General features: G+C 44.1%; 1 protein-coding gene across 5 annotated transcripts in view; it reads right to left on the reverse strand.

Annotated features, from left to right (window-relative positions):
• The window catches only part of DENND11 (DENN domain containing 11), a 45,188-nt gene that overhangs the window by 7,551 nt on the left and 15,552 nt on the right, over window positions 1–22,085 (reverse strand). For 2 of the 5 annotated variants that reach the window (XM_045388234.3, XM_065542685.2), the window contains exons 3-9: window positions 21,441–21,599; window positions 13,314–13,467; window positions 5,575–5,713; window positions 4,482–4,613; window positions 4,199–4,349; window positions 3,538–3,606; window positions 297–2,233 (exon numbers count right to left, since the gene is read on the reverse strand). In XM_045388234.3, the coding sequence (XP_045244169.2) occupies window positions 2,038–2,233; window positions 3,538–3,606; window positions 4,199–4,349; window positions 4,482–4,613; window positions 5,575–5,713; window positions 13,314–13,467; window positions 21,441–21,599 (1,000 nt within the window). In that variant the 3' untranslated portion in view covers window positions 297–2,037. Of the gene's footprint in view, window positions 1–296; window positions 2,234–3,181; window positions 3,450–3,537; window positions 3,607–4,198; window positions 4,350–4,481; window positions 4,614–5,574; window positions 5,714–11,201; window positions 11,506–13,313; window positions 13,468–21,440; window positions 21,600–22,085 lie in introns of those variants that run through there. The other 3 variants (XM_045388236.2, XM_045388235.3, XM_074036164.1) reach the window with 3 other exon arrangements.

The following is a 22,085-nucleotide window of genomic DNA, read 5'->3' on the forward strand; positions in this document are numbered from 1 at the left end:
TGGCAGATTCCCTAATTCCAGAAAAAGGTCTTCCTGTGTCCTCTAGGAGAATCAGATCTTTCCTTTCACTCCTGCTCCTGCTTCTAACCACCTACCCCCAGCTTAAAACACCCTGAACCTCAGGATACCATGAAAAGTAACCATTAGCCTTAAGTTAGAAAGGACCCCTCAACCCTTGAGAGGCGAGAGGAGAGGTTGTGTGTAAAGGGGATAAAAAGATGAGTCTTCAACCTCGAAACACGGATGTTTTTTTCTTTTGTAAACATCTACATTACTGAAATGACAGCAACCAACACTGCAGAGGAGAAGTGTATTAGCTGTACAGTTTACATTTCAATGCCCAAACTTATTTATATATTTACATAAAGATGCTACCTTGATTAATCAATGTCTATTTGCATGTCCATGTGTGAATTTCTTCAGTTTTGATATTCCATATGAAGGAGCTACAGTGAAAATACTTTTGAATAAAGCAGTGAACCCTAAGCACCTTATCTTGAGATGAGATGTGTGACCCACCATTTGAATGTTATTTCTCTCTGCTGTGTACGTTAGTCTGGCTGGGTCTTGGTCACAGACGTAGATGCACTGACGGCTATTCCCATATCGAGCCAGGCGGGAAGGGGGAAGAGGAAGACATTATTTGTCACCAGCAACCCAGTATCCCAAGTCAAAATTCTCAATCATGGCCAAGAAGGCCTAAACTCAACCCACAGGAACTGGCTTTCTAACTGGTTGACAAACACGTAAGCTGCCCTCCTGCAAAAGCCAATCAGAGGACAGGCAGGTGAAAATGGGACCCAGCCTAGAGCAGAGCACTTCAGAAGAGAATGGTTAAATCCATCAGTGATGCTCGGGGCTTCCTGACCACTGTCCTGGGTGAAGGCACTGCCACATTTTCTCTCAACAAATCTGTTATGTCCCTGGATCCAAAGATTTAGCCTAAGGAATGTCACCTCTGCTAAAGAAAAGTGTGTTTGTGAGGGGTCCAAAATGATGAACGGTCTTGTTAGCATCATGCTCCACCCTCTGAGTTAACCAGCTCAGATCCTTGCTAGATTTCGGAATCCAGAAAATCTGTGTTGATCCAGAGTTGCTACTGCTAATGCCTCCAGAGAACTCATGTCCAGATGAAGAGAGAGTGACTTCTCCATCCTATTCGAACTTCAACTGCTCTATCCTCCAGCAGCCCAAACTTCAGCCTTTAAAAATACCCCTTACTCCAAGAGCATATTGAACCCTTAAGAGACTAAATTGGAAAATTAATTTGCTTGCAAGCTCCAAGGCCAGCACTGGCCCTTAACAGTTCACCAATTCATCCCAAGAGGAGGGGTTTAGAGAAAGAGGAACATTACATTGCATGGCCACCATGAAGTTACTTTGAGGAAGGTTTCAAGGCTTCAATCTACAATTTTAGTTTTCAGCTCACTGATAAGCAACCTCTGTCATTCTGACCGTAAGATAAGCTCACATTTGGTGTCAGAAACATCCTTTCCTTCTTTGTGGTCCCTACTCAAGTAAACAGAGAAGACATAAAGTTGCCCCAGTGAACAAGAAAAGGGATTTGATCCCAAGACTCCTAGAGCTACTAAAAACTTTAAAAGATCATCCAGTTTAGTTTCTGCCTTTAGGCAGATGAACATCTTAAGGCCACAGGGGACAGATGGTTGTCTTATTCTCAAATACGTCAAGGGACAAAGACCGCACAAACTTTCTGAACAGTCCATCCCAATATTTCCAGAGCTCAGCCCACTCCTAGTGATACAACTCCTATGACCAAGCCCAAAGGACCAGCAGCTCTGGGAGAAAGTGGCAGATTCCAATATCCTAACATGGCAGGACACTAAACCAAGGCGATCTCACCTTATCTCTAGGGAAAAGGGCAGAAAGGAAATTGCAAAAATTATGTTTGTTGGAAAGTATAAACAATATTCCTTTGTGTCAACTTAATAAAAAATGAGGCCCTCTGGGGGCCTGGGGTGAACTCCAGGCTGCTGACATCCCACATGAAGCGGCTCCCAGTCCTGTTGGCTCCTCCTACGGGCAACAGGGGTTGTCGATGACTAGCATGACATCAATGCCATAGGCCTCTAGCAGGTCCAGGAGAAAGCTCCGGTCTCCTTGGGGGTCTAGGCCCATGCCCCGGGCATGCTCTGCTGTCAGAGTTTTGTCTTGACTGGCAGACACCTCCAACAAAGTCTGAAATATCCGGTTGTTTTGTTCTAGGAAAAATCTGCATTTAGAAGACAAGACACAGGAAAGGAAGGGGGAAAAAAAAACTCACTAGATAATCCACATATGGGGAACCAAAACTATACTGTTGTTTAATGTACTTTTCAGTGGATTCGCAGGTATCTTAAAACAAGAAAAGAGTAAAAGTTAAACAATTATTGAAGTGCTACTAAAGTTAGCAAAGAAACCTTTTGGCATTAATTATGGTGTGATTAGGGAAATCTCTAAACAAGATGGCCTGTCAAAATCCATTTTCCTGTTGAGGGAAGTGACCGGGGTTTAAACACAGCCTGAGAAGAGGCCCCCACACACTGCTTTTCTCTTTCTGCTTAGTCATAGGAGGAAGCAAAAATTCAACACCACCAACAAAATGAACATGAGCCAACATTACCCTTGGGTGTTTGCTCTCCCTTGATGACTCTTTGGGAGGAGTGAGATGCACAGATCAAGATTTAAAAGTCACTGCTTTAGAGTGCTTTATGAACAAACAAGCCCCGTTCAGGACAGCGCTGTCTAGTTAGACTAGACAGTCCAGCCCCATACAGCTCTCAGGTCTGCAAAGTGCCCGGTACCTGAAGTGGCCCTGGGTGCTCAGGAATTTCAGACACAGTGGTACATGTCATACTGGATGAGACTGTGGCTGTGCTCAAGTCTCAGATACTTTCCACCTAAACAGGATGTAGGTTTTAGGAAGTCCACTATTAGAATCAAGATGCTACACCTTTGTAGAAATGCCCACATTAAGTTTTCAACATCAAACCACAACCTCAGCCCTGGAAGACCAAAGAGGAAGCTGGGAGAATTCAGTTCACAGCACAGAAGGCTACTGCACCCAGCTGTCTAGGAATGAAGTCAGTGCTGTGAGGTGGAAAGGCCCTGGTTCCTACCCCTACGGGGCAAAGAGATTTCATTTGATTCAAGAATTAAAATTTCAGATTATCCCATAATACTCAGTGCAAGGAACTACTTTATTCAAACGAGGCAATGGAAAGGAGAAGTCCCTGAATCCTGAGGGACAGACAGCTTCTATGCAGTGGACATCCTTGATGTAAAAGCCCAACAAGAAAAGAAACACTAAGACTCCTGTTTTCTCTTAAGGGCCCTGCTTCTTTCCGTAAGTCCTCTGGGTTCCTCCAATGGCATTTCAGGGCTCAGGTTTGCCTCTGTAAGGAGCCTGGCTCTAAGTGCCCTTGGCAGCAATAAAGGGCATCCCTGGTCTGCAGTGAGTGACATGGGAGGGATGCAGGTCACTCAGTGCTGAAGGGATCCTCAGGGAGACCCCACGCCCACGGCCCCAGGACTCACAGCACGAAGAGGTCCTCTTCACAAGGGTTGTAGTCTTCTTCTACCTCCTGGGAGTACAACAGCATCTGCCTGTTGGGAAGGAGAGAACCATGAGACTCTGGTGCAGGTACCAGGACCCCAGTCACAGGTGAGGCCTCAGCCAGGCATCTTCAATGGGCCACCACCTCCCAGGAAGCAGCACCAGCCAGGAAAGGGATCAACAGGGTTTGGACTCAAAATTCCTGGGGTCCAGGGCCAGTTCTGCCCCTGGTAATCTTAGGCAAGTAACAATCTTTCCTAGTTGTCTATCAGTGGGGGATGATGATAACATTTATTTCATAGGATCACCAGATTATTGAGAATGACATCAGATACATATAAGCAAGCTTCTAATACAGCGACCAACACAATGAAGGTGCTCAGTCAAGGTGCTCAGATTCCAAAGTCCATGAGAAGAAAGAAACCAGCACCGTGGATCTACTCCCCTCCTATCAGGGCAGCATACAGGGAGCCTGGCCTCTTCCACTGCAGGGCTTCCCTTCGTTTCCATCTCCATCCCAGGCAGCATGGAGACTGGCAGAAATGCGTCAGGGAAGGGACAGAAGACAGGCTTTGCAGAGACCCCATGCTGGAGCTGCCCTGAGGAGGGTGGAGCCCCGGTTCTCCCCGTAGCTGCCGCTACCTCTGCTCATTGAGCCGGCGGTACTTCTCCCTGTCAGCGCTGTTGATCTTCAGCAGCGGCTGCAGGTGGTCGTGGTGTGTCTTCACATTCTGGTTATCCACGTAGACGTCATACAGCTCCCGCTTCTCCTCAAAGATCTTCTCTGTGGTGCCTGTGGAACCCGGGGTTAGAGAGGCGGGAACCCACCCGACCCCACTGGGAAGCAAGGCTCCCAGGAGCCCCGCGTCTGGCAGGAGCAGGGCTGGGACCTGAGGGCAAGATGAGGGGAGGGCCCCGTACTCACAGGCCACATAGGACACCTCTACCTCCAGGCTCTCGATGTCGGCCACGTTCACGTAGAAGAAAGGCTTGGACTCAGGAATGGTGCCCCCGATGCCAGGCAGTGAAACGTTGGCCAAGCAGCAGCAGCAGTACACTGTGGGGACAGAGGAGGTGAGCGGGGAGGGTCTGCCCCTCCACCCCCTTCCTCCCTTGGAGCCTGCAGCTCAACACCTCTGCTCTAGGCTATCTGGTGCCTCAGGAGCCAGGTGGCCCTGGCATTCTGAGGAGACTGGAGGTAGCAAGCCTCTTTAGGTCCCACAGGAGAAACTGATCCCTCAAGGTGATGTCGGCAACATGCTTCCCAAACCCCATAAACATTTCTCAGTCTCTCTCTAGCTGGTCTTGCTTAGAATTTGACCTTGTCAGAACTCTGGCCTCTATAACCCTTGTGTCTTCTGGTTCCCCCTTCTGCCTGTCCCTCCCCAGTCCTTTCTGTCCTTCCACCTTTCTGGTCCACCTCCTGTGTCTGGAACACCCTCCACACTTGTGCTTTCCCCAGGTAATGCTGTCCATCTCAGATATGAGTGCAGAAATAATCTATCTCCCTCAAATCTTTATCTCCAGCTCAAACGCCCACAGGTCCTGACCCAGCTATGCAGGGTGGGTGGACACCCCTGCTGTGACGGTCTCAAGGCAGCACACCCTCATCACATCCCACACTAACCTTTTCAAGCCAGCCCCCGGCTGCTCCTCAGTCCCCCATCTGGTGGCCCCACCACCCTTGTTATCCTAGACTCTTCCGTTGCAGCCTCACACACATCAGAACCTTTACAATCCAATCTGACAAGTTTTGTCCAGTTTCTCTAAAATACATCTAGAATGCATCTTCTCTGCTTTAATCCAGACCCTAATCTTTGGCCACGCCACTGATGTGTCATCCAACCCATCTTCTACATTGTCACCTGCGTTCACAGCCAATCAGGTCACTCCTGGGCTTAAAACCCCATCCCCTTGATGTGGCCCAAACTCTTCCAAACTTGATCAGTGACAGAAAGACTCAAGCAGTTTCTGCTCCAGGGATTTAAGCAGCACCCCTGACTCTGGCTTCTGGTTACCTCTATAGCACACCACGCCCACAGGTGGGGGAGAAAATATCAAAATGCGCTTTCGAAGTAAGGCAAATTTCCAGAGGATGAGGATCTGTTCTCCAAAGAACTTTATAAACTGAGACATGCAGCCAGCTGGGTGTGTGATCTGAAAAAATTGAGGGGAATAGGGAGGAGAAAGAGTGAGGAACAGCTTGTTAGAAATAGAGCTAAAGGTATCTAATCCTCACCTCCGAAATTCTGAAGTCCATCCAAACAGATACATTAAAGGATGCTTATTTCCACACAAAAAGATGTTTTTCACTTTAAAAGTCTTACCTTTAAACTGGATTTCTATAATACAACAGCTCCCTGATACACTGATGTTTGAGTTTAGAGATCATTCTTTTACTCAGGAGAACAATGCAAAGAAAACAAAGCTAAATTTAAATTTTAAAAAATCAGAATAAAAGCATCTCTGAAGACACATTCTGCTTCAATAAGAAAACTCAACTTGAAAACATTACTAAGCCCTGTAAGTAATAACACAATGAGCAAACAGTCCCCAGTCAGATCCCAAATCTACAGGACTACTACTGTGCAAAGTGAGGTGTCTGCAGAAGTCACAGGTAGGAAGGAGCCCCTGGCATAATCCCTGCTACACTTCACCTCTGACCACTCTTCCTTCTTTTTTTGAGATGGAGTCTCACTCACTCTGTCACCCAGGTTGGAGTGCTGTGGCGTGATCTTGGCTCACTGCAACCTCCACCCTCCTGGGTTCGATTTTCCTACCTCAGCCTCTCAAGTAGCTGGGATTACAGGCATGCACCGCCAAGCCCAGCTAATTTTTGTATTTTTAGTACAAACAGGGTTTCACCACATTGGCCAAGCTGGCTTTGAACTCCTGACCTCAAGTGATTCACCCACCTTGGCCTCCCAAAGTGCTGAGATTACAGGCATGAGCCACCACGACTGTCCCCACTCTTCCTTCTGACACTAACTGGCAACCCCTGAATTGCCTTCTGGGAACCCTGAGCCAAGGAGTATCATAGGGGTTAAGAGCATAAGCTCTGATCCCAGGAAGAGCTGAATTCCAATCCTGGCCCTGCCATTTACTAACAGGGAGATCTGGAGAAAGTTAGCTAATGTTTTCAGTTCACTATCCTTAACTGTGAACTACGGAATCATCACTTACCTTGTAGGGCTATAAGGACTGCCTGAGACAAAACATGAAATAGCACATAAAAACAGCCAAAGCTATTTTTAGAACAGAAAGGCTTCAAACCCCAGGCCTCACAAACCCCGTAAGCTTTGTGAAAGGTCACTTCCATGCCAAAGTGCCAGAAGTAAGAGCTCATCACCCATTAGGGAGGCAGGCAAGAGCACTTCTGAGAGAGGCACCGACTCCCAGGCTGCCTGCTAGGGTTTAACAACTACCAGCCTTCGGGGGCACCTACACCCGAGCCTCAGGGCAGCCTCTGCACTCTGCCTGTCCAGGTCAGGGCTGTCCTGGGCCCTCCGAAGCTGCATCTGCAGTACCCAGAGAGGACATCCCTTTCCAAGGCATCACTCCTGCACTGATACCACTTCCCTACCCCATGCCAGGATAAAGGCAACCTTGCGCTGAGCATGCCATTTGCCACCCATGCCTACTCCTCTGCCACCACATCCCAAATCATGAGGAGGAGAGGCACCAAGTGACCAAGGCTGGTTGCATCCCTCCAATCACTATCTCTCATCAAAGTCTTAACAGCAATCAGATAGGAAAGGGCGCCAAAGCATGCCCCGGTTCCTCCCAGCTTTCCCACTGGTTATCTTCAAGCGTCCAACTTGTTCTTCCACCACATGGAGGCCAGGCAGGGCTCGCCCAGCGTATATTTTATAGGTTAGTGGGAGAAACAGGTAAACAAGCATTTAAAATACAGCCTGATGGGAGCCGTGATGGGAGAAGAATGGGGGTTGGTGGAGCAAACCAGAGGTGCCTCATCCCACTCTAGGACGGACAGAAAAGACTTCCTGGGGGAAGTGATGTTGAAGCTTTGACATAAAGATGAATCTGAGGCTGGGCGCTGTGGCTCACGCCTGTAATCCCAGCACTTTGGGAGGCCGAGGTGGGCAGATCACAAGGTCAGGAGTTCAAGACCAGCCTGGTCAACATGGTGAAACCCCATCTCTACTAAAAATACAAAAAATTAGCTGGGTGTGGTGTCGTGTGCCTGTAATCCCAGCTACTTGGGAGGCTGAGGCAGAAGAATCACTAGAACCTGGGAGGCAGAGGTTGCAGTCAGTTGAGATCGTGCCACTGCACTCCAGCCTGGGCGACAATGCAAGACTCCGTCTCAAAACAAACAAAACAAACTAAAAAAACAGATGAATCTGGGGGAAGGTGTTCACATACAAAGGCGTGCAGGTAAGAGGGAACATGGCCCTTCTTGCGACCTGCAAGTAGTTCAGGTCCTGTGCCCAGCCCATGCCAGGAAGCACTGCCCATAGGACCACCTCTTCTCTACTAAAAGAGTCAGCTCTAGAGACTTTTCACCCCTCCTTACTTTACCAGGCTCACTGCACATGCAACAGAAATTTCTCCTGCTTTCATTGACATCTCTTTCCCTTTTTCCAGCCTTGTTTCTCTGTGGCTTTTACAGAGATCTCTCTTTCCTTGATGTCTCCAGTGTGTACCTTCATGTTTTCCCTCCAACCTTTCAAGTCCGTACTCCATCCTCTTTTCACTCCAATTTTTTTACTCCTTAACCTCTGTCAGCTCAGTCTCCATAGCAGGCTCTGATAAGACCCATGCCTGCCACTAGGGAAGCCCTCCACTCCTGGGGCCCAACCCTCCTCCCCTATATCCCTCTCCCACTCCCCCATTTTCCTAAAGGGAGCATTTAGCAGCCACATCTGGATCTCTCGGAGAGGTCTTCCTCTTCCCTCTGCTTCCTTTCCAGTTTATTTTCTTTCCCTCTGAAACAGTCCTATATCTGACTCCTACATTAAAAGTCTACTTCTTTAAAGTTTTTTTTTTTTTTTTTTGAGAGGGAGTCTTGCCCTGTGGCCCAGGCTGGAGTGCAGTGGCGCTATCTCGGCTCACTGCAACCTCCGCCTCCCGGGTTCAAGCAATTATCCTGCCTCATCCTCCCAAGTAGCTGGAATTACAGGCGTGCGCCACCATGCCTAGCTAATTTTTGCATTTTTAGTAGAGACGGGGTTTCACCATGTTGGCTAGGCTGGTTTCGAATTCCTGATCTCATGATCCACCCACCTTGGCCTCCCAAAGTGCTGGGATTACAGGCATGAGCTGCTGTGCCCAGACTTAAAGTTTTCCTTTATACGTGTGTTCATGTTGTAAAAATTCATTGAATTATATACATATGATTTTTGAACTTACTTCTTTAAAGTTTTATATTTCAATAAAAAGCTTAATGATATGTATACGTTATTTTCCATACATGACAAATAATCATATATACTATTTTTGAACTTATTCCTATTAAATGTTATATTTCAATAAAAACTGAAAGATATATTACATTATTTTCCATCCATGACAAGTATTATATCATACATGCTATTTTTTTTTTTTTTTTGAGACGGAGTCTCGCTCTGTTGCCCAGGCTGGAATGCAGTGGCGCGATCTCGGCTCACTGCAAGCTCTGCCTCCTGGGTTCATGCCATTCTCCTGCCTTAGCCTCCCGAGTAGCTGGGACTACAGGCGCCCACCACCACGCCTGGCTAATTTTTTTGTCTTTTTTAGTAGAGACGGGGTTTCACTGTGTTAGCCAGGATGGTCTCAATCTCCTGACCTCGTGATCCGCCCGCCTTGGCCTCCCAAAGTGCTGGGACATACATGCTATTTTTAAGTGTCGTCATTTGTTTTTTCCTGGCCCTGCCTTTTTAATACTTGTAAGCCTTGCCCTACCCCATCCCATACTTTACCTCATCCCAGGGAATACATATCTTAAGCTTGTATATACCCATCAATACTTTCCATGTTTATGTCTGGGTGTGTGTATGTGTCTATCTAGACAGAGACTGTGACTGTTTAACAACAGTGTAATCATATCACATGTACAGTCGGCCGGCCCTCTGTATCCCGATACCATATCCTTAGATTCAACCAACTGCGTGCAGATAAAAAATATTTGGAAAAATAAAGAACAACAATAATAAATGTATGTAAAAAACAACACAGTATAACAACTATGTGCATAGCATTTCCATTGTATGAAGTATTATAAGTAATCTAGAGATGATTTAAAGCACAGAAGGTCCCTGATTTACCATGATTCAACTTACCAAGTTTTCAACTGTATGATGGGTTTATTAGGAGGTAGCCCCATGGTAAGTCAAGAAGCTCCTTAAGACTTTGATGGGATTATGGTTTCTACTGAATGCGCATTGCTTCCACACCATCATAAAGTCGAAAAATCATACATTAAGTGGACCCATCGTAAGTCATAGACTGTCGGCTGCGTTGCCAGCATTAAATGCACTTTTGACTTACAATGTTTTCAACTTACAATGGGCTTAGGGGGGTGTAAACCCACAGTAAGTTGAGGAGTATCTGTATATGGGAGGATGTGCGTAAGTTACACGCACAGACTACACCCTACTATATGGGGACTTCAGCATCTGCAGATTTGGGTATCTGAGGCAGGTCGCCCAGAACGAAGGCCCTGCAGATACCAAGGGATGATAGGTTTTCTGCACCTTGCTATTCTCACACACATGAGATCTGGTGGTCCTTCCATGTCGTCATCTTATGCTCTAATTCACTATTCGCCATGGCTTTCAATCCATAGGCCTTCTAGTTTTCTACCACTGTGAACAATGTTGAATTAAATATTGTTACACATACATCATTCTGGTAGATAGATCTTGAGGAGTAAAGTTGCTGAAACAAAAGCCACGTATGTTTTATTTATTTATTTGTTTATTTATTTAGAGAAGTCTCACTCTGGCGTCCAGGCTGGAGTGCAGTGGTGCGATGTTGGCTCACGGCAACTTCTGCCTCCCAGGTTCAAACAATTCTCCTGCCTCAGCCTCCCGAGTATGTGGGATTACAGGTGCCCACCACCAAGCCTGGCTAATTTTTGTATTTTTAGTAGAGACAGGATTTCACCATGTTGGCCAGGCTGGTCTCGAACTCTTGACCTCAAGTGAGCCGCCCGCCTTGGCCTCCGTAAGTGCTGGGATTACAGGCGTGAGCCACCATGCCTGGCCATGTTTTTTATTTTGATGTGCTGACATACTGTTTTGTAAAAAGACGACACTCCACATTTGTATCTGCAACCATGACAGTACCCTCTTCCCTGCATCTCCTAGGGTCTAACAGTTATGTTAATGAGCTGTCCTCAAAAGCATGGGCAGTTTTCTTTTTTCTCCCTTAGTCCCTCATCTCTGGACTCTTATGGGGAGGAATATGAGTACATTTAGGTCACATGCAGGTCACCTCCCTGTAGATTTGGAGATAATTCCAACAGAAATTTGACTCTGAAGGGAAAAATGGGTCTCAGTTATGAGCAGACAGAAAGAGAACAGGACTCAGGTCAGTGCAAGCCCAGAGTACCTCCAATGGCCCTCTGACCATTTCTTAATGATTGTCTCTCAGCCTATACCATGGGCTTGGGAAACCTGTAAAGGACAATTCCTAAACTCACACGCCAATTGGCTTCCTGTTAGAGTTCTTCAATGGAGAGCAAGGATTGTGGGTTGAAAGGCAGAAGGAAATCTCTTCAGCTTCTTGCTCCAGCTAGTATTTCTCCAGCAGCAGAAGACACCCACGACTCCAGTCTCCAGCTTTCCTCAGCATGCACAGCACAGGTGCAGCCACACCTCCTGAGAGGTCCCAGCATAGATGCGCAGTGCCTCCCTCAGTGATCTGAGTACTGGCTGTGTAGGGACCCCTCCTGCAGGCTCCCATGGTTTTGATCATTCTGCTTCTCTTGCTTTGTTACCCCAGCCCTAGGGGAGGGTAGAAGGCAGCCTCTAAGATAGTCCCCAGTGATACCCACCTCTTGGTATTTACAGCCTTATGCGATCCCCTCGTCCTCTTAATTTGCTTCTAAGAAAATATGGTGACATTGCAGGGCTGTCACTTCCATGATTAGGTTACAAAGGGTTCTGACTTCCATCCTGCTAGTACACTCTCTTACTGGCTTAGATAAAGCAACCTCGCATAGTGGAGAGACCCACATGGCTAAGAACTGAGGGGAGCCCCCAACTAACAGCTAGCAAGGTACTGAGGCCTTCAGTTCAAAACAGTCCTCAAGAAATTCAATCCTGCCAACACCCACATGATCTTAGAGGTGGACACCTCCCCAGTCAAACTTTCAGATGATCCCCTAACCCTGGCTGATACCATCTCATGAGAGATCATGACATAGAGAATCTGGTTAAGCCATGCTGGGATTCCTGACTTACAGAAGCTGTGAAATAATAAATATATACTGTTTTAAAACATTAATTTGGGGATAATTTGTTCCACAGCAATAGATGACTAATATAGGGTGTTAGTCAGGCTATTGTCTATGATTACTAATATATTGGCTACCTATTCCTTTTCTACTCCTTCAGCCTTCCAACTCCTGTATTACTGATTTCCTGTATTAAAATAGTTTGAAATACCTAGCATGGTCTCTTTTCCCGGTAAGTCTCTAATTGGTACTTATTAGGATTCAAGTTCCAAGGTCTACTATTTAAGGCTCTCTACAATCTAATTTCAGAACCTAGTTCTCCAATCATTTCCCTCATGCCGGCTGACTTAATCCCAGCCAAACTAGTTTGCTCATGTCCCATGAACTTGTCTTGCATTTTTCCGTGTCCATATCTCTGCAAAGACAATAAAGTGGGGCAGGACACATGCACTGGCTGTAGCACTAGACCTCTGTTTAAAACTTGGCTCTAACTCCTATTAGCTATAAGACCTAAAGCAGTCACTAGCCCTTTATAAGCTCCGGTTGCTTTCGCTGGAAAACAAGGATTAAAAAAACATTTACTTTTATTGTAGAGAATGCTGCGACAGGTATAGATAAATAGCTGGCACAATGCGTAACTCCCAGAAGGTGCTAAGAGAGTGACAGACCATGGTCCTCACTGCTGCTCACACCTTTCCTGGTTCTGGAATCAGCAATCCTCACTCTCCACCTAGCCAAATACTCAGGGACCGCATCCTCTCCTAAGACATCTTTCCCAGAGTTCTCCCTTGGACTCTTGGCATAATTTCTCTACCAGAGGAGCCCTAGGTTTCCATGGAAACATCCTGTGGCCAACCACAGGGGACAGAGAAGAAAGAGAAAGAGGAGATTCATGTTCTTAGTCATATTTGCACCCTTCCAACACCTAACGCTTCGCTGGGTGTTTTGCTAACTGTACGAAGCCAAAGTACTTCAGAAACAAATACAAAATGAAGTAACATCAAAAGTATATTCACTAAGAAATGTCATACTTATTCATCAAACTCTTCATCTTTAGTTCAAATGTCTGGTGTTAAAATATCAGAAGCAATCAACAGAAGTAAATCCATCTTTTCACGACTGGCCTATCACGCCTTTATACTATGATTACAGAAGTGTCTAGAAAGCATATTGTTTAAGATAACTTGCTTTATGTTTTAAACAAACCAAATGCCTATGTTGCAACTCTACTCTATCAAAAGTAGATATTTTGTATGATCCAAAGACATAAATGTTTTATTCATTAAAAATTAATCGACAGCTACTATTCCCAGACACAGATCCAGTATCGCGTAAGAAAAGCAGGGCTAACCTCACCTTCATCTCAGGGTACATGTATCGGTGGATGGAAGGCAGCCAGTAGACAGGGGGCAGGCTGCTGCCTCTGCCGGGACCAGCATGGAGCACCCCCTTTTTGTCCTCATAGAAGGCGGCCAGATGAGAGTAATGTCCTGGCATCTCCAGCTGGTGCCTGCAGAAAAACACACACATGCATACATGCATGCATGCATACATACACACACGAACACACACACACACACACACACACAGTGAGAACAGCCCTGGTCACAGCTCTGCTACCACTCCTACCCCCCACCCACCTCAAGGGCTGTAGCACTCAGGGGCAAAGGCCCTGACATACTCCAAAGATCCCCATTTGGAGGCTGCTTAGGTCACCTCCTTTGATGCTACAGAAGATCCTCAAGAAAAGTTCAAACATGGGCCTGAAACTCCCTGACAGCACCATGGAACACATTCTTTTTCTCATGGGAAACAGACAGAATTAACAGACTATGACTAATGTCTATTGTTCTTGAGCAAGGTACGCCGCAGACTGGGTGCCACTTCCCAGAGAATGGCCGCGTCCTGTGAGAAGGGCCAGCCTGGAAGCCTAACATTCCCTGCTTAAAGTCGCTCTTTGTTTAGAGACCTCACGCTTGCCTGCTTGCTTTGTGGTTATGGAAGAATACGGAGAAGCTTACCTCCAATGTCTCAAATAAGGGGAAACAATTATTATTGGATATCATCAGGGCTCATAATTTCTGCATTAAGTATAATAATAAAGAAATAAAAAGCATCAGAATCTCTTCTCTGCCCGCCCCACTGGCTCGGGTCGCAGAGCCTGGCTGTGGCTGGCCCTGCTGGCTGACCCCAGACCCCAGACCCCAGAAGGCAGCACCCTGGGCCATTTGGACAGTGGAGAATCCTGCCCCCCAGTGGAGCTCAGGAGCACTGTGAGGACTGTTTGTCACTATGTTTAATGGGGGTGTTATAGGTTGAATTTTGTCCCCACAAAAAAGATGGGGCCCCAGCACCTCGCTCAGAATGGGAACTTATTTGGATAGCATCTTTACATAGGTAATCGAGTTAAAATGAAGTCACTGGAGCCGGCCCTGGTCCAGTATGAATGCTGTCCTTATAGAAAGGGGACTTTTGGACACAGAGACACACACAGCAAACAGCAGGTGAACATGAAGACAAGAGACTGGGATGATGCATCTACAAGCCAAGGAACCCCAAAGATTGCCAGCGTCCACCAGCAGCTAGGGGAGAGGCCTGGAACGGATTCTCCCTCATAGCCCCAAAGGGAACTCACACTGCTGAGACCTTGACTTTGGACTTCCAGCCTCTAGAACTGTGAGACACTATGTTTCTGCTGTTGTAAGCCACCCAGTTTTTGGCACTTTGTTATGCAGGCCCGGAAAAGCCCTAATTGAGGGAGGAATAAAAGGCACCAAAACCCTCTTAGCCCATCGTTATTTTCTCAGTGTCCTACAATTTCCATCAATCAATGAACAAAAAGCAAAATACGGCTTCACTGAGCAAGGGAAACATCCCTAATTATGGTTGGCCCTGGAACAGCAGTGATTAAAAATAGGCATTCCCCGCTGCCACACTGCCTCTGCAAACTGCCACAGTGGCTTACCCCAAACTATGACACAAACTGTTCAGAGCCAAGATTTCATCAACCAACTATAGTCTTCCATTCTCCAACCATCTCCACTCTAGACTGACTTACAGCTCTTATGTCAAAGTGATGACAACAGACCTTCAGACAAATGTATATTTTAAAAAGGAAAAAAAAATCATTACTATATTCATATAATGATTACTAATGTAAGATGGATGATAGCTCCAATTTCAGGGCTCCTATACATTTTAAGTTTTGACAAGGAGGCAGTCCTCCTGTAACAAATAACTAGTTGGGAGGAGGGTGCTTATAATCATTTAGTTCACTTTTACAAATGTTCATGAGCTAGACAGGAAACCCATGGTCTAAGCTGTGTCTGACTATTCTGAGAAGATGGCAATTTCAGATACTTTTTAGGGAAGCTGGTCAAACTGATCAAAGTTTGATTCACAGAAAAATCACACAAAAGCAATTATGTTCAAAGGTGTTTTTATTAGGATGGAATTTCCCTAAAAAGAACACTGAGAATATTTTATTATATTTTAATACTATATTTTCTGTGTTAAAGGGGGCTGTGTCAGGGGTAATTTATATTTTTTCATTCAAAGGTGTTTCATTAGGATCAAATTTCCCTAAAAATACTGAGAATCATTTCATTATATTTTTAATACTACTATATTTTCTGTGTTAAAGGGGGCTGTGTCAAGGTAATATTTTTTCATTTTCTATGTTTATTGTTTGCTGATTTGCTGCTCAATTGCCTTTTCTGTTTGACTACATTAAACTGTATACTTGAATCATGATTCTAAAGAAAAGTTCGGTACAAAAGTTAGAGTCCTTTAGACAAAGAACTAATATGAGGATTCTGTCCTTTGACTGCCTCAGATATTCCTGACTGATGGGACAGAACAAGGCAATAATATGGAATCTGAACATAGACAAAAACAAAAATTGGCAGTTCCTGGATGAATGTTAAGCAACTGTTGTATGAAAGCCTCAAAATTTAAACACACTACAGATTTTGCAACAAACAAGATTGTCAAACCGCAATATCAAGAAAGACCGAAAAGTACTGAAACAAGGCTCAGAGTGCTGGATCAGTTAGTCTTCAAAGATGATGTCAAAGGAGCCCTTCCTGGTGAACTTACCTACAAGAATGCAGAAATTGAGAAACCACCACACTGAAATCTATGCCAAACCACCTATGGAAACCATCCAAGAGCCGCGACACTGTAAAAACTAGAGAACAACTGGCTCAACATATATTATTAATCTGAAGCCATAGGCTGCTGGGCCAGAGACACTGGGATTCTCCTTAAGCCCACAGCTCCTTCACTGATAAAACACAGCCATATGTGGCCATGCAGATGCCCAATGCAACTGACCCTGCCTGTCCCTACCACACCAGCAATAAATCATCCACAATCAGAATCAGAGATGCCTCGTGCAACAATTACACTTCATCACTCTGGTGTGTTAATTATTGGTCTGAACAGGCCGGGCGTGGTGGCTCATGCCTATAATCCCAGCACTTTGGGAGGGTGAGGTGGGCGGATCGCTTGGGGCCGGAAGTTCCAGACCAGCCTGGCCAACATGGTGAAACCTGTCTCTACTAAAAATCCCAGCTACTAGGGAGTTGAGGCACAAGAATTGCTTGAACCCAGGAGGTGAAGGTTGCAGTGAACCAAGATCACACCATTGCATCCAGCCTGGGTGACAGAGCAAGACTGTCTCCAAAAAAAAAAAATATATATATATATATATATATGTGTGTGTGTGTGTGTGTATTTACATATGTGTATATATGTGTCTGTGTGTGTGTATATATATGTATATATCTGTCTGAACAAATCGCCTCCTAGTTCCTGGCTTTGCAAATGCAGAAAAATAAGCACCCCCATATATTACTGCTGGTGCAGGGATACAATGGCACCACCTTCTGTAGCGTAACTTACAGCTTGTATTAAATTGTACATTGTATATATCCTCTAATCCAATGATTCCCCTTCTCGGATTGTGGCCTAAAGAACTATTTCTAGATGTGAACAGTCATTTACTCATAAGGATGCTAATGTGCACGGTGGTGAAAAAAATAAGGAACACCCTAAAACCCCAATAACAGTGAAACAGTTAAATAAATTGTGATGTATCTATATATTGAAATGCTGTGAAACCACAATAATATTGAGGACTATAATTCATGATACACCGGAAAGGTTAATATACCAAGTTACAAAATTTACATACTAAATGACCTCAATAATCCTTTTTTTTTTCTTCCCCTTTTGGAGACGGAGTCTCGCTCTGTTGCCCAGGCTGGAGTGCAGTGGCGCGATCTCAGCTCACTGCAACCTCCACCTCCGGATGTATTTATCATCTAGCTTCAATAATATTTGATCCATATGGTTATATCTATACCCTATACCTTACCATCACCACTTTTTTTCCTAGAATGTCTTAAAGAAAATCCCACCTCATAACATTTCATTGATAAATGCTTTGTAAGGCATCTCTAACTGATAAAATCTGTTTAAATAACTAACACATAATCACCATGCCATTATCTCACCTAATAATAATGCCTTAATATAAATATCCAGTCCACATTCAAAATATAGCCACTGTCCCCCAAACTCTATTTCACAGTTGGTTTGAATCGAGATCTGAGCAAGGTAAAATGTGGTTATGAGTCATGGGTCCGTTTCTTCAATAACAGTCCCTCTTGCCTTTTCTAATTTAATTTGTAAAATTATGAAATAGTTCTCCAATATCTTCTGATTCATTAGAAATAATCATTAAAAAGACTCTTTAGAGATACTGAGGGCAAAAATTGTAGATGAAATACAAGTAAATAGGTTTGGAACATTGGAAGTCAGAAGAAATAAAAAACACAGATTAAGTGCTGCAGAAATGAAGACTAGTGAATTCATGTAAAAGCTGCTGCTGTATTCAAGTATTATCCTAACCTAGACCTGAGCTTATCTAACTGTGCTTCCTTCTTTTCCTCATACTCTGTCATGTAAGTCTCTTCTGTTACCTATAGCCCTCTTTAATCACCAAGCTGTAAAACTTTTCTAGCTATGACTCAAAATCTAGAAGCCATAAAAAGATGAATGAATTCAAAGAAAAACACCTATATGACAAGAAGGTAATGTTAAAAGACAAATGACAAAGTGTTATATAAGTTTTCAATTTATATAACAAAGAAAAAATTTCCCTATCGTACAAACTCCTAGAAATGAATAAGAAAAGGCCGGGCGCGGTGGTTCATGCCTGTAATCCCAGCACTTTGGGAGGCCCAGGTGGGTAGATCACATGAGGCTGGGAGTTATGGCCTTTACAAGTGGGAAGAAGAGTACACATGGATACCTGAGTGGCCAGAGGGGCAAACTGAGGCAGAAGCTGTTGACTTTTTCTCAAAGTCAAGCCTTCCCTTCTTCCTGTCTGTAACCAATGCCCCAGAGTTCTAACTGGTCACAGGGTCACCCACCTAGTAGTGATGCTTCCCAGTCTGCTTTGCTGTTGGGTGTGTCTCTGTGATTGAGAACTTGACAATGGAATATGAGAAGTGAGATAGGTAAGAGAAGTGAGATATGTAAATTCTAGTCTTTCCCTCTTCCCTATGAGCTGAAATGCAAACATAATAGCAGTGAGCAGCTTTCAACATTTGGGAAAGAGCACCTTGCAATACAAAACCATTCTTAGGATATGGTAGACTAACAAGAGATGAATATGGGTCCCTGAACAATTGTATGGAACACAGCAGGCTACCTAACTTGACCACCTGCCTACCTCTATGCTATGACATGAGCAATAATCTTTTATCTTAATTGGGCCATAGTAATTTTGGGCCTCTGTTCTTGCTTTTAGCCAGGACCCTAACTAATATAATAACACCTTAAAATTTTTGGATTTTGAACCATGAGACTGTGTTGCCTACTTGGAAAATTAGCTTTTTAAAAGGAATAATATTGTTTTAAAAGTGTCAAAATCCCAATAAAATGGTCTTTTTTAGAACTTCATAATATTACTTCTGAAACAAAAAAGAAAAAACTGAGGAAATATTTTGAATACAGAAAAAAATATATGTGCAAATGTATTTTCCACAGCTCCAAAAGGTAGAGGAGCAGCTAAAAAAAATAAACAGTTAATAGAAACATGCTGCATGTTCAGCCACAGAGAATAACCAATAAATGTATGGGACAGCTCCAGCAATAAAGAGCTATTAAAATAATCATCAAAATGACAAACATGGAAGACAATGGGGAGAAAATATATGCATGACAGGCATTCCTGGAGAAGGAAAAACTAGAACGCAAAAGTTAAATATTTTATTACAGAAGAAAAAGTTCCTAAAGTTAAAAACAAAAGACCTATCTATTGAGCAAAGGGGACAAACTATCCCAGAACATTCTGATATGAACTAATAAACATTTGGCAAGTTCAGGCCGGGCGCAGTGGCTCACACCTGTAATCCCAGAGCTTTGGGAGGCCGAGGTGGGTGGATCACGAGGTCAGGAGTTCGAGATCAGCCTGATCAACATGATGAAATCCCGTCTCTACTTAAAAAAAAAAAAATTAGCCAGGCATGGTGGCGGACCCCTGTAATCCCAGCTACTAAGGGGGCTGAGGCAGGAGAATCGCTTGAACCCAGGAGGCAGAGGTTGCAGTGAGCCAAGATCACACCACTGCACTCCAGCCTAGGTGACAGAGCAAGACTCCGTCTCAAAAAACAAAAACAAAAACAAACAACAAAACAAAACATTTGGCAATTTCAGAAACAGCACAGACAAAGATAAACTCTATAGGTATCTGGATGGAGAAACTTCTCCAAAAGGACTAATTTCAGATAACAGTAGAACAGTATCTATAGCATCCTGAGGGGAAGAAGAAAGCATTCAAGAACTGTACAACCAGCTGAGGATAAAGGGAACAGGCCAACGGTATTGATCATGCAAGATCCTTTCAAAGAAAGAAACGTGTTTGATGGTAAAATTCAACCATTCAAGAATTTATTTTTTTATTTACTTTTATGTTTTAGACAGGGTCTTGCTCTGTTACTCAGGCTGGAGTGCAATGGCACAATCATAGCTCAGAACTTCTGGGCTCAAGCCATCGTCTCACCTCAGCCTCCTAAGTAGCTAGGACTACAAGTGCACACCACCATGCCTGGCTAATTTTTTTGTTTCTGTAGAGTTGGAATCTTGCTTTCTTGCCCAGGCTGGTCTTGAATTCCTGGCTTCAACTCATCCTCCTAAATTGATCCTCCTTGGCCTCCTAAAGTGCTGGGATTACAGGCGTAAGCCACCATTCCTGATCAATTTTAATGTTTATATATTGTTTCTCAGTAAACAATTGTTACATTTTGTCACATATTGTCACATTTTTCATAATCGTTTTTCTTAATTTTGGAGGAATATTTCAATGAATAGTGTATCTTACTGTGAAAAAATATTTACTTGAAGTTATAAGTAAAATTATGTTTAATATATGTCATTAACACAGCCTGTTATTTGAGAAAATTAAATCTATAAAATATTAATCCTATTTTTGTAAAGATATTTGTATTCTACAATCACATTCATGGAATATTGTCAATGGATATCTGTGAGTGTTACTATTTGAGAGGATTTTTAAAAATCCTTTGTACTTTCATATAAATTTTTAAATAATAAACATGTTTTTTCCACAAACAACAAAGTTCACACTTTCAAAGCTGAAGATCACAATTATGTTGCATAAAAATGTTTAGTGATAAATTTTAAAAGTATAGACTATAAAAGTATATATTGTATATACTCAAATATGTATTTTAAACGTACACACATACACAGAAAAGAAGTGGTAACATTTTGTCAGTGCTTCAGGGATTAGGGATAAATTTTCCCCTCAAAATCTGAAATGTAATTAGGTTACTTGCATGATGAAAAAAATGTAAAGTAACTAATGGTTTTGCTGCTTCTGTTAAAAATTCTCTTCCTATCCCAGGCAACTTGGCTCATGCCTATAATCCCAGCTCTTTGGCGGGCTGAGGCAGGAGGATCACTTGACTCCAGGAGTTCACGACCAGCCTGGGCAATATAGTAAGAGCCTGTCTACCAAAAAAAATATTTTTTTTAAAGTTCTCTTCCTATTATCCCAATCATAGTAAGAATCCCAATAATAAAAAGAGTAGGCTTTTAAAAAGTTTAGGATTTCTTTGCCAACTTGGGGCGAGGAGGTAACTATTGTGGCTTTGAATAAACAAAGATCATGTACCTGTCAACAAATGATTTAATTTAAAAAAGTGATGGCAGTATTAAATCCAAACTGAAGGCAGAATATACCCCGGCTTTCATTATAGAGTGAAGACTCATCATGCAGGACGTTGGCTGAAATGAAAGGACACTACCCGAGGCGTGAAACATCGCCATGGATGTTCTTGGAAAGACATCTGCTGCTCTGGCACGCAAGTGCTGTCTCCGAGGGCTCGTGCCATATGCACCAGCTGGTGGATCCTGCTGCCTCCCTGCACATGTACGGAAGCCACGTACCGAACCTGGTTCTCCAAGAAGTGCATGTAGCGGTAAAGCAGCGTGTAGGAGGGAGAGAGGATGCCCACAGACTTCATCCGCGCGCCACGTTCCAGCTCGCTCTCCACTGGCATGTTGGCAAAGCAGGCCAGGCCGAAGAAGGGCCCCTTTCGGAAATAGCTAGAAGAGACCAAATACATAGCGTGGCTCAAGATCAGAGAGGAATTTTGAGATGCATTCCTAAACAAAACAAATGAACCGTGTCTGGAGCTGTCAATGACAAAGCTCAGCCTCAAAGAAACAAGTAGGCCAAGCCACTTGACCTCACCGATGAGACGAGCAAGGCTTGAAGAGATTACAGAACTTGCCAAGGGTCACCTGGCTGGAGCTGGGAGTTGGTCCCTGGCAGGTCTGCTGCTCAGCTGCCCGCGATCATGGGACACATCTCTTCTCTCCTGCACCACAACTAATGACTTGGATGGGAGAAGCAGAACCAACATTCCTCTTCAGGCTCCTCTGGAACTAGGACTCTCTTTCATAGCATAAACCGTGTTGATTCTTCCCTCACTTCCTGAGGCTCTGATATTTTTCATTGAGCTGCCGTTTTATTTCCTCCTCTTTCTCACACTTGTATCAGTCATGAATTCAGCCCCATGAGGAGATTAA

Source organism: Macaca fascicularis, chromosome 3 (assembly GCF_037993035.2).
Source record: "Macaca fascicularis isolate 582-1 chromosome 3, T2T-MFA8v1.1".
Classification (NCBI taxonomy): Eukaryota; Metazoa; Chordata; class Mammalia; order Primates; family Cercopithecidae; genus Macaca; species Macaca fascicularis.